Genomic DNA, 13074 nt, shown 5'->3' on the forward strand with positions numbered 1-13074 from the left:
GCCATGAGAGGCAGAGGCAGGTGGATAGCTATGAGTTCCAGATCAGCTTGATCTACAAAGCAAGTTCCAGGTCAGCCAGGGCTACATCCCAAGGCCTTGACTCTAAATAAATAAATTAAGTAACTTGAAAAACTCTTCTGTTGGATTTAAGAGGAATGTCAGTTCACTTTTCTTTCGGAGTTCCAAAAACTGATTGGAACAGTGCACAGTCCTCTGAGACCCCTTGGTGAAAGCATTTTCTACCACTGAGATTTCCAACAAGATCATTTCGAGTAAGCGTAGGGGGGAAAAGGAGGATACAGCGTGACTCCTGAGGAAGGGAGAGGTTCCTCAGCGCCTCCTCCCTTCCTGACACTCATCCATCTCCCCCAGGGTTCGAAGCACAGGGACTTGGGAGCAGCACTGACGGCCCAAATGGTATGTTTTGTGGTTGTGAGAACTAACGAGAAACAGAAGCCCAGCAGACATCGCTGGAGTCTCCTATGAAGACTTTCCATTGGACGAGGTAAAGGCCAAGATGCTTGGGCCTCTCGGAGGATGAGAGAGAATTGGGAGCTTCGAAGCTGGGAGATGGAGGAAGGGAAGGGGAGTCCAGCCAGCGCTCAGCCTCAAGGCTGCCTCGTGTCAGAACTTGTGTGATTGCTTCAAGGGTGAGAAAGGTTTTTAACAGCACTCTGCTCTGCTGTCTGGCATGGAGGTGTGCCACTCATGTGTTCCGACCCTCTTGCCGACCCTGAGGAGCATCCAGACGGCAAGAGGTCAGAAGAAATGCAGGATTTCTGGAGTCCCATGACCCCTTAACCAAGCTGACGCAGTTTGAGGGCAAACAGCTTTCCCACAGGTCGCTGCTCTCAGAGGACTCCTTCTCATAAGGTGAAAATGACAAGTAAAATTTTATTCGTCCCACAAGACACACTGCACGTTATTACCCTGGAGTCTAATGAGGCCCCATTAACTGAGAAGTTATTCCGGAGAAGTCCTCAGAGTGGGGAAGCGTACGTGTATCCATGAGCTGGTGTACAAAGTGAAGACGGGGGTAATTACATACGCATCTTAAAAGTCTGCCAGGGATGAGACATGCTAGACAAATAAAACAGAGACTCCTGTGGCAACACTAGGAAAAAAAAAAAAACACCAAAGACTCAGTAGCAGGCACGAGGATGAATCCTAACACTGGAAACAATAAGCACGCATTGATCTTTAGTATCGTCTGCCCACTAAATCAGGAAAACGCCTTGGCCTGCGATCTTAAGACTCAAGACGGTCTCCATCCTTAACAAAACTCATCAGAGGAAGCGCCGGCTTTGTCAGAAGCAAGCTCTGTGTGAGACTGCAGAGGCCGGGGCAGGGCTCTTGTGTTTGTCTCACTGGAGGTTACAGTAAACCTGGGTTGTACTGGGTGGTACTGGTTGTACCGGCCACCTCGGGGATTTCCCACTTGGCTCCCTGGATAAGCATGGTCCCACGTGATTGGCTGCAGACAGAGAACATATATCCAGAAAGGATACGCTCTCCTCCAGGGAGCTGGTTTGTGAAATGGTTTATGATGCTAGAGAGAGGTTCAACAGCATTGTCATAGTATGTCTGTCTGTCTGTCTCTCTGTCTATAAGTACAGACATAGTTACGTACTTAGATATAAATAAAGCTCTCCATCCCTCTTTCCCTCCTTCTCTCTGTCCCCCTCTCTTGGGGAGGTTGGTCTTGGCTTACCGAACGGTTGTGCCAGAGATTACCTATTAGGACTAAAATTTGGAAGCACCACTAATGAACCAAAAGGAAGGAAAAGAGAGTTGAATTTCCATTTACCTGCCTGATTTTCCTTGGAGGGTGGGTTGAAATAGGGCCTCTATAGGTAGTCCTGGTCATCCTGGAACTAGCTCTCTAGACCAGGCTGCCCTCGAACTCACAGAGATCTGCCTGCCTCTGCCTCTGCTCCTGAGTGCTGGGATTAGAGGTCTGAGGCACCACTCTCTGGGTAACCTGGCTATGAATTTTAATATTGACAATGTTAAAAAGATGCAATAATTTTAAAGGCAACACTTAAGAACTCTGCAAAAGTCGGGAATATATGAACAATTTAAATGAAATAAATAATTTAAATTTTTCAAAAAAACTTTTAAAAACAGTTTGAGAGGCTGGAGAGGTGGCTTGGCAGTTGAGAGTACGTGTTGCTCTTGCAGAAGACCCTGCTTGGTTCTCACACCCACATAGCAGATGGTAACAATGTGTATTTCCAGTTCCAGGGGGTCTGACGGTTCTGACACAGCACACAGCACACACACACACACACACACACACACACACACTACACAGGCAAGCAGGCAAGACACTCATACACAGAAAGTACAAATAACACACATCTTTTAGAATGTACTGGCCCGAGAGTTAAAGAGATGGTGAGGAATGCCTGCTACTCTTCCTGGTGACCTGAGTTTGGGGCTAGCATCCATGGTAGGTGGTCAAATAAACCCTTTCTTTCCCCAAGATGCTTTTTGTTGGGGTATTTTTTTTTAATCACGGCAACAAAGAGGAGACTAGAGGAAACAAAGAACTTATTCATTAATAAGGGACTTAAATTTAAGGGACACTCCCTTCAGAAAATGGCTCCAGATACAGAATTTGAATGTAGGCAAACCATTCCGCCCAGATCCTTTTCCAATGCAGCCGTCAGCATTTGGGCCTCAGTGTGTTTACTGCACACGCTGTAAAACATGTCCTTCCTTGTTATCTTGAGCTACTGATTTGCCCACATAAAATGTAGTAGTTATTCAGTCATGCATCTTGGCAGCCAGGGTGGTGGAGTATATCCTAAAGAATTCAGGTGATTACCTTGAATATCATGGAATTTATATAATGCTTGGTATTTTTGTTTGGAATTATCATACTCATTATACTTAAATTTAGGGACATCATGTTTGTTGATTCTCCTTTTGTCAGATCTAGAGAGCTTGAAAGTAATGCTTCCCCATTTGCTTTACCTGGCTCCTGTAAAGACCACCCAAGGGTAAGGAGACCACGCCCCTGGAGAAGAGACCACGCCCCAGGGGGAAGGAGGCCACACCCCAGGAATAAAGAGACCACGCCCCAGGGGGGAAGGAGACCACGCCCCAGGAGTAAGGAGACCACGCCCCGGGGGGGGGAAGGAGACCATGCCCCGGGAGTAAGAAGACCACATCCCAGGGGAAGGAGACCACGCCCCAGGGGAAGGAGACCACGCCCCAGGAGGAAGGAGACTACGCCCGGGGGGGGGGGGGGGGACAGAGACCTCGCCCCAGGGGGAAAGAGACCACGCCCCAGGGGTGCTCGGGGACCTTGTCTAAGGCCGCGCAACTACAAGATGCTGTATCACAGTGAGAACTCCACCCTAGTAACCCTAATTTCCTTTCCACACCATCACATGACTTGTAAGCCATAATAAGGAACCTTCGCTTACAACGCAAGTTTTCTGGAAAGGCCAGGCTGATATCAGAGCAATCTTAAGGGTGGCCTGTTCTCTATTAGGCTCCTCTGGTTCAAGGTCATGTTCCGGGGCTGCAGTAGAGGTGGTGGGCACAAAGGCAGAGTGAATCTTCTGTTTCCCAGACAAAGCTCAGCGACCTCAAGCAGCAGCACTCAGTGGTTAGACCCTAAACCAATGGTTCTCAACCTGTGAGTCCAGACCCTCTGGGGGGGTTGTGTATCAGATATTCATATTATGATTCATAACAGTAGCAAGATTACAGCTAGGAAGTAGCAACAAAATAATGTTACGGCTGGGGGTCACCTCAACATGAGGAACTGTGTTGAAGGGGTTGCAGCATTAGGAAGGTTGAGAACCGCTGCCCTAAACCGTCTTCAGCATGTCTACTACTAATTCTTGGTCATCCTGTCCCAAAACATCAGCTTAAAATATCATGAACGTATTCCTTTTACTCTTTTCCAGGTTCTGGCCCATCTCCTCAAGTCTTCCGAGTCCGGGCTCTGGCCCGGGTGCAGCTCCTCGTGCAGTGAGGCAGGACAGCACCGTGATTAAGAACACTGGCTTCTGACAGAAATCTGACACCGCTACCTGCTAACTCTAAGCCCTTTTCCTCCCTAGGCCTCATTCTCCTCCTGATCTATGGGCTGGAGAGATAGCTCAGTGGTTAAGAGCTTGTCCCTCTTGCAGGGGATCCGGGTTTGAGTCCCAGGACCCACAATGGTGGTTCATAATCATCCAGTAACTCAAGTTCCAGGGGACCCAGTGCCATATTCTGACCTCCCTGGGTACCAAGCACATTCGTGGTACACGGACATTAAAGTGCAGGCAAAATGCTCACACATAAAAATGAATACATATTATTTGAAAATAAATAAGGATTTAGGTGAATTCATTTTTGTAAGATAATCAGTATAGAGTCTGTTGTCATGGCACATACTTAACAAATCTTCCGCTTTTCACTGAGTCCCTGGAGTTACATATTACTCTAGAAGCCGACTCTGTGAAGGTGTAATTACTCACAGATAGCTACCGGGCGCTTTCAACAACACTTAACACACAGAAAGGTTCCTAAGTACTGAATAAAGTCAACAAGGCCGCCTTAGGACTCTGTCTATCTCTAGACTATTACTTGGAAGTGTGCTGTCACATGTGGATGTTAGTGTGGTTGTGGTGGCATTTGGGAGGCCGAAATGGGCAGCTCTGAGTCTACATAGTGAGTTCCAGGCCAGTCAAAGCTACATGATTAGACCGTGTCTTAAAGAGAGAAAGAAAGGAGGGAGGGAGGGGGAGAGGGAAGGAGGAAGGGAGGGAGGGAGGGAAGCCAAGTACTGGTGACATACATCTTTAATTCCAGCACTCAGGAAGCAGAGGCAGAAGGATCTCTGAGTTTTGGACCAGTCTGTTCTACAGAGGGTGGGGGGGGAGGAGACAGCCTGTCTCACAGAGAAAACAAACAAACAAACAAACAAATAAATGAGAAGAGAAAGCTTCCACATTTTGGGCTGGGGAAACAGCTCAATGGGTAAAGCACTCTCACACAAGTGTGAAGACCTAAGTTTGAATCCCAAGAACCCATGTAAAGCCATGTGGTTGGGTCAGGTGTCTATAACTCCAGTGTACTCACAGGAAATGGGAAGCAGAGAGAGGAAAACGTCTGAAAGCTCTCGGGCCACCTGGCATCTCATATACAGATGTAAAACAAGAAATTCTGTCTCAAAAGAAGGTAGCAGGTAAGGACTCACCGCCAATGCTGTCTTCTGACCACACACGCACTCACACACACACACAGACACACTCACAGACACAGACACACAGACACACACACTCACACACACACAGACACACTCACAGACACAGACACACACACTCACACACACAGACACACACACTCACACACACAGACACACACACTCACACACACAGACACACACACTCACACACACAGACACACTCACAGACACAGACACACAGACTCACACACACACAGACACACACACTCACACACACACAGACACACACACTCACACACACAGACACACACACACTCACACAGAGATACACACACAGACACACAGAGACACACACACTTACACACACAGATACACACACTCACACACTCACACACACACTCACACACAGACACACACAGACACAGACACACACACACACACACACACACACACACAGTTTTACCTTCATCGCAAGTCAATTTGATCTGTCTGAGCTGTCCAAACCGCAGGAATTCAGAAGATCCAAAGCAAGAAGGGTCGATAATGCAGTTTCTAAAAGAGAAAACACAGGTTTCCGGGTTGATCAAACAGGTAAGAAAACCAGGCAGCATGGTACAGCCTGTCAAACATTTCCTCAACATCTGTGCACCATGCAAGACCCAGAGGAAATTCAACTCTTACAAAACACCCTTGCCCCGGGAGCTCAGCCCGTGGGGTGTGCTTCCCAGGACCCTGTGTCCTATGGCATATTGCCCTACAGCAACAAGGCAAGCTCCTGCAATCTGGGGAAGCACAAAATTGCCCCTTGCAGTAGCCTTTCTTTGTGGGTTGTCCAGCAAAGAGTATCTTAAGCAGAATGAGAGAGGCTGGCAATATGAGGGTGGGGTAAAGTGTGAGAATAAATTATTTAAACCTTTTGTCCAACCTTTTGACAGGAAGCAGGGCATCTTCTACAAAGCTCCACCTTAAGAATTGTGCAGCTGGGTTCCAATAAAAAAAAAATAAGTAAATAGCACACAAAAGTCCCAGGGGTTTTTGCGGTTGTTCCTTTTTATTTTATGTGTATGAGTGTTATGCCTTCATGTCTGCCTGTAAACCACCCGTTTGAGTGCTGCCAGCCTCTGGAGGCCGGAAAGGGCACAGGACCGCCTGGAACTGGGGCTGCAGATGGCTGTGAGCTGACACATTGGCGTCTGGAATTGAACTTGGGTCCCGTGGAAGAACTGCATTGCTCTTAGCTACGGAGCCATCTCCTTCAGTCCCACGCCCCCAAGTCTGGTAACATCTTACAAAGTTCACTGGGAGTCACAGCTTATATTTAATCTACTAAGAAGGACGACTGCCCGCAGCTGCTGCAAAAAGAAACGGTCTCGTGCAATCCACTGCAAATTGACCTGTCTCCTCCCTCACTCCTCCCCCCAGGCCCAGGCCAGAGAAACCTGTGGCCCTTTCCTACTGATCCTTTAACAGACATTATCAGGTCAGGTGGGGCGTTGCACCCTTGAAACCCCGCGCCTGGGGCAGAGGAGAGGCGGGAGGTCTGAGGTAAGACTGAGGCCTCCTGGGTCTCTGTAGAGGCTCAGACCCCTGCTAGGACTGTGGAGTGAGACCAGAGTTAAAAATAAATTAAATAAATAAATAAAATAAATAAATAGGAAAACCATAGCAAGGAACCCTCAGGTCAGCTTGGTCACGTCCTGAGGGGTGTGGGGGACCAAGTTGTCCCTACCAGGAAGGACAGCCGGTTTAAGTTTCTGATACACTGTACTTGCCGGGGTGGAAGCCCACTTGCTAAGTTCTTTTCTTCCTCCGTTCTTTCGAGAGCTCTCCGCACAAAACAGTGAAATCTAGTCCTCACCCCTGAGCAAGCTTATTACTTCTGCCCCACTGAACCAATGCTGTGCTCTGGAGCACCGGGGGCTACTTCTAAGCAGACCCCTGTGATTGCATTCAGCGAACTGACCCAACACTAGAGGAGTGGGCATCTTCAACAAACGCTGCTTGGTCAAGCCAGGCTGGGGAGGCGGAGGCAGGGAGGTGGGGAGGGAGAAAGGCGGGGGGGGGGGGGTGGAGGGGGAAAGGCAGTGGGAGGAGGGAAAGCGGGGGTGGAGGGGGAGGTGGGGGAAGGGGGCTGCATGTAGAAGCCCAAATGGATCCACAGCCACTGCCCTGCATAAATCTCAGCTCCACACCCATCAGGGATCTTGATGTAAGGCTGGATGCCCTGAATTTGAGAGAAGAAGAGGGGAGGGATCGCTTTGACTAACTGGCACAGGGAAGGACTTTCTGAACAGGATGCTAATCGCACAGTCACTAAGACCAGCAACATATTGATTTGTGAAGAGGACCTCATGAAGTATGGCAAAGGACATCGTCGTTCAGACAAAGCAGCCGCCTACAGAATGGGAAGAGATCTTTACCGATTAAACACATCTGAAAGAGGGTTAGCACCTAGAATATATAAGGAACTAAAAATAAACCCAACAACACTGAACACCAAGAGGATAAATAGGGGCTGGGGATTTAGCTCAGCGGTAGAGCGCTTGCCTAGGAAGCGCAAGGCCCTGGGTTCGGTCCCCAGCTCCGAAAAAAAGAACCAAAAAAAAAAAAAAAAAAAAAAAAAAAAAAAAAGAGGATAAATAACCCAACTTAAAAATGAGACAGAAGGGGTTGGGGATTTAGCTCAGCGGTAGAGCGCTTGCCTAGGAAGCGCAAGGCCCTAGGTTCGGTCCCCAGCTCTGAAAAAAAGAAAAGAAAAAAAAAATGAGACAGAGTTCTCACGGGGTGAGACAGGAGCGGCTGAGGGAATGTTCGGCATCCTTAGTCATCAGGGAAATGCGAATTAAAAAAAATAGTTTGAGATTTTATTTTACATCAGTCAGAATGACGGAGATCGTTAATACACGTGACAGTGAGGGGAACACTCATTCGACGCTGGTCGGAGTGCAAACTGGTACAGCCACTCTGGAAAACCGTGCGACATTTCCTCAGGAAGCCGGCGATCAATCTACCTTGCGGTCCAGCTACACCACTCTCGGGCATACACGCAAAGGACACTTCCCCCTACTGTGGACATTTGCTCATCCACCACTGCTGCTGCTCTAAAGAAACAGCCTACATGTCCCTCGGTGGACGGACGATGGTGAAACCGTGCCACATTTACACAGTGAATATTATCCAGCTGTTAAGAAAAACGGGATTTACGGGCAAATGGATGGAGCTAGATAACGGTCATCCCGAGTGAGGGAGCCTGTCTGTTCTCCTCACAAGTCGGGGAGGACAGCTTCCTGTTCAGCTCAGTGTTTGCTCTACACACGGCTATCCGGAGTGAATGTCTGTGTATACACACCTCACACGGAGCACTCAACCACGGCAAAAGTACCATCGCACACTGACCAATGTTGGCAGCGTACCCAGCGCGGCACTCTGAACGTACCTCAAAGTCGAAAGCTGAAAACCACTTCCCCATCGGTCGGTTAAACAGACGGGAATAAAGGTGACTCACTTTAAACATCAAACATCCGGGTGGGTGGGAGGCAGGGGGATGAGTGAGAAGGGAGTAGAACAGTGATACAAGGACGGAAATGACGTAATGAAACCTACCGCTTTGTACGCTGAGTAAAAACACTAAAAATCGTGTGTTGGCACACACCACTGATGCCACCAGCCCTTGACAAGCTCTCAATCTGAGACCAGCCTGATCTACTTAGAAAAGCTCCTTCGCCAGCCTGGTGGCTGTGGCACATGCCTTTAATTCCAGCCCTCGGGAGGCAGAGGCAGGCGGGTCTCTGTGAGTTCAAGGCCAACCTGGTCCACAAAGAGAGTTGCAGGACGGTTAGAGCTACACAGAAACCCTGTCTCAAAACAAACAGGAAGGAAGGGAGGAAGGAAGAGAGAAAGGGAGGGAGGCAGGGAAGGAGGGAGGGAGAAGAGGCTAAGCTCCAGGTTAACCAGAGCTGTAGTGAGACCCCAAGTTCTGGCCTCAGCACCCACATGGCAGCTCATAACCATGTGTACTCCAGTTCCTGGGAATCTAATGCTGTTCCTGGTTTTCATGGGCTCTGGGCACTTGCACAGTCCACATGGAGGCACATAAAATAACAAAACAATTTTTAAAGGGATATGAGAAGTGACTTTTTGAAAGCATCTGCCATGAGTTTACACCAATGATCACAAGAATGACAGACTAATCTCACCAGCACAGTGAAGCTCCGGCCTAGACAGCAGGCTACGGGGCATGCATGTTCAATTGTCCCCTGAAGGAGAGGCACACAGATTCCCAATTCCTCCTTTCAGGGATTTAGTCCTCCATAAATCTAAACTGTACTTTCAGTATTAAGCAATGTAAAGGCTGTAAGTAGTCTGTGCACATACAAAGAATCAAGTAAGAAGAGTCAAACAGGCAGACTTTCAGTTACGATCGAAAGAGGCAAAAGGAAGGCCTTTTCCTCAACCGCCCAGCACGGCACGCAATAGTTAAGCACTGACCCAGCGGGACAGTCAGGAAGATGTCTGGTTCTATGCCCAGCCTCCCACTCCCCATCTCTGCCTTTGCCTCAGTGGTCCCCAGGGGCTCCCTTAGCCTCATCCCCACCCAAAGCCCCAGTATCCTCCTTCCTGACCTAAAGCCCCAGTACCCTGCTTCCTGACCCAAAGCACCGGTACCCTGTTTCCTGGCCTAGCAGCTGAGACCCAGCTAACAGGTTCAGGAAAGTGGATTTGTAACTTCCCAGCTCACACAATTCACTTTTGCAAGCGGTCTTGGGGCGGCCATCTTTGAGAACCACTGCCCGTGTCTTGCTGGAGAAGCTGGTGGGTGTTAACTGCGCCAGTCTTTGGACAGTCCCTCGCATCTGTGTTTCTCTGTATGGAGCGGATAGATGCCTTTGCCCATCTGTAAGGCAGTGAGGCAAGACCTGTGGGAGTCACAGGAATGACTGGCGTACATTCCTGATCCTCAAACTCCGGCAGGAAGAATTTTAACAAGCTAATTAAGAAAAAATGGGACGTGTTATAGCAAAAAGTGCATGCTCAGTGAGTACCCAAATCAACTCGATCTGCCCTCCTCCCCAAGCTGTCCTTCTTGACTACACATCATGACACGGCATTTTCTCCAGTCAACTGTGTGCTCGAGAGCTGAGGTCGCACCTTGCTTATCTGAGTCCACAGGGCCTGATAAAACAATAAATGGTTGGAGATGTTTCGTCATTAGCAACCTGAACCCCTGTGCTGATTCACATTACATTCTGGGTGCTCGCTGGGAAACCAGCTTCTTGGGACTTGGCACGGAAGGGGAGATCGTGTGCTTCAGGCAGGTCATCAGTGTCACTCGGGGGGAAAGGGCACCTAGAACTGTTTCTAGGTGTCACACAGGGAGCATGTCTACTGCCCATATAGAGGTAAGGCTGGAAAAATGGCTAGAACAAAGCACTGCTCTTTAGAACAGTACGTAAAACAAAACCAAACTGAAGGTTCAGACCGTAAAACAAGGGCCAGGAGATGGCCCGGCTGGTTAAAGCTCCTGCCTTGCAGGTGTGAGGACCCCAGTTCAGGTCCCCAGAAAGAAGAATAAGAAGCCAGAGAACAGCTCAGAGGCAAAGAATACAGAAGATGTGGTTCGGATCCCAACACCCATACCAAGGGATGGGACACCAGCTTCTGGCTGCCTCAGGGAGCTAGAAGTGCATGGTGCATATATAGATGTGTGTGTGTGTGTGTGTGTGTGTGAGAGAGAGAGAGAGAGGGAGAGGGAGAGAGAGAGAGAGAGAGAGAGAGAGAGAGAGAGCGCACACAGAGGCATGCGAAAGTTCTTTTCACTGAAGAGAGGTTGGGCTGGAGAGATGGCTCAGCCAGTTAAGAGCACTAACTGCTCTTCCAGAGGTCCTGAGTTCAATTCCCAGCAACCACATGGCTCACAACCGTCTGTAATGGATCTGATGCCCTCTTCTGGTGTGTCTGAAGACAGCTACAGTGTACTCATATAAATTAAATAAATAAACCTTTAAAAAAGAGGCAGGAAAAGAAGAAAAGCTGTGAAATACTGCATTTGGGCATGAGTTGGCCACTGTCCGTAGGAATTTACTGGAGCTCTGGCTTTCCATAGAAGGTCAAGTCAGTAGATCGACCTCTGCTCCAGCAGCGCTAACCGGATTCAACCAGCTGTGTGCCAGTTAGGACGTGGGAGGGAGGGGTTGGCCATGGATATAGTCGTAATGCATTATTTACATGTGTAAAATTATCAAGGAATTACACAAGATATCTGATTAAACTTACTGGTGTTGAGACTGTACCTCAGTGGTAGAAATTTATGCGTAAAATCCCCAACATTGTCCCCCAAATCCTACTATACTGAAAGGATAAAGGAAAGGCAGGCCAGAGGGATCAGAAAACCCAAAACTGTCTCGTTCCAGAGATGTTTACCACAGTGCAAATTCACTTAACACTTTTTTTTTTTTTTTTCCAGAGCTGGGGACTGAACCCAGGGCCTTGCGGTTGCTAGGCAAGCGCTCTACCACTGAGCTAAATCCCCAACCCCTCAACAGCCAAAAGTGTGGCAGGAAAGGGTTTACTTCATCTACTTAGGTCACACTCCATCACTAAGAGAAAGCAGGGCCCAAGTCGAGACAGAAACCTAGAAGCAGGAACTGAGGCAGAAGCCATGGAGAATTTCAGATCCAGCGGTGGTGGCACCGACAAAATAATGTGGTTCTGCATCAATCACTAAGAAAATGCCCCTCAGGCTAATCTTATGGAGGTATTTTCTCAATTGTGGTTTCCTCTTCCTAAGTGATTCTAGCCTGTATCAAGTTGCCATAAATACTAGCCAGGGCTGGGAGTAAATTTGGTTATGTTTCCAAACAAAGTATTAAAACAAAACAACTAGTAAGAGTGGGAGTCGGGGCATCCTAAAATGTCTCACAGAAGTGGATTTGGAACACCATCTCCAACTCCCTCAGGATAAGTGAGAAGAAATTGAAGCGGTGACCACGTTGGCTATCCACCCTTCTCGCGGGTACTCCATCCCTCGAAGACCTCCCCATCGATAAGAGCTCAACCCTTCTATGCCCTCTGCCTTTCTGTCCCTCCTTCCCTGGGGCTGCCCTGACCTGGAATGCCCCTCCCCCGCCAACCTTCTCTCACCAGCTCTGCACCCTACATGGGACGAGCCTCTATCCCATCATGTCGGCTGAAGGGCAGTGCTCGGTGTTTTATTTCCCTTTAGAACCTATAAAAGATGTGGGGGAGGCAGTGTAACCAATGATCACAGCCAGCCCCGAAGCCCAATGGCCTTCGATCCCAGCGCTGCCACTCTGGCTTGGGTATCTGTGAGCAAGTTTCCTAACCTCTTGGAGCCTCGGTTTCTTCACCTGTAAAATGGGGATTACTCGAAATCATAGCGGGAGGTGCTTACACAGGGTCTGAGGCGGCGGGAGGTCGGGGCGGGCGAGCTGGTTGGGCCACCAACGCCTTTGAGAACCCGCGGCTGAGGCAGGAGGAGCCCGTTGGCGACCTGCGCCCCTCTCCGCTCCCGCCCAGCCGCCGATCCCTCGGAGGCTCTGGGAGGGCAGCTTCGAGGCTCCTCCGGGAGGAGCGCACTATGGGCGCAGCGTGGATGAGCGCAGCTCGGCCGTACCTGACGCACCTTAGCCGCTTTGCCCTCCGCGCCTCCGGTGACGGTCCCCTCCTCCTTGCTCTCGCGCAGCTCAACACGCGGGGAGGAGGCGTCGGCACGCGAGGGAGGAGGACCGAAAGCGGAGGGCGCGCGCCCCCTGCTGGCCAGGGAAGAGATAAGCTGTGGGTCGCGCCGCGGGAGAGCTAGCCCGGCGGGTGGAGGGGGTGGAGGGGAGGGAAGGAGGGAGGGGAGGATAGGGAGGAGAGAAGGG

At 49.5% G+C, this 13074-nt stretch overlaps 1 protein-coding gene across 1 annotated transcript in view; it reads right to left on the minus strand.

Moving 5' to 3' along the window:
• Nucleotides 1-12832, minus strand: part of Txnrd1 (thioredoxin reductase 1) — an 84583-nt gene extending 71751 nt beyond the window's left edge. Inside the window, 2 exon segments of the mRNA NM_001351984.1 lie at nt 5655-5743; nt 12825-12832. Coding sequence (NP_001338913.1) covers nt 5655-5660 — 6 coding nt within the window. The 5' untranslated portion in view covers nt 5661-5743; nt 12825-12832.
• Nucleotides 12833-13074: the final 242 nt, after the last annotated feature.

This window comes from Rattus norvegicus, chromosome 7 (assembly GCF_021556685.1).
Source record: "Rattus norvegicus strain SHRSP/BbbUtx chromosome 7, alternate assembly SHRSP_T2T, whole genome shotgun sequence".
In the NCBI taxonomy this organism is placed as follows: domain Eukaryota; kingdom Metazoa; phylum Chordata; class Mammalia; order Rodentia; family Muridae; genus Rattus; species Rattus norvegicus.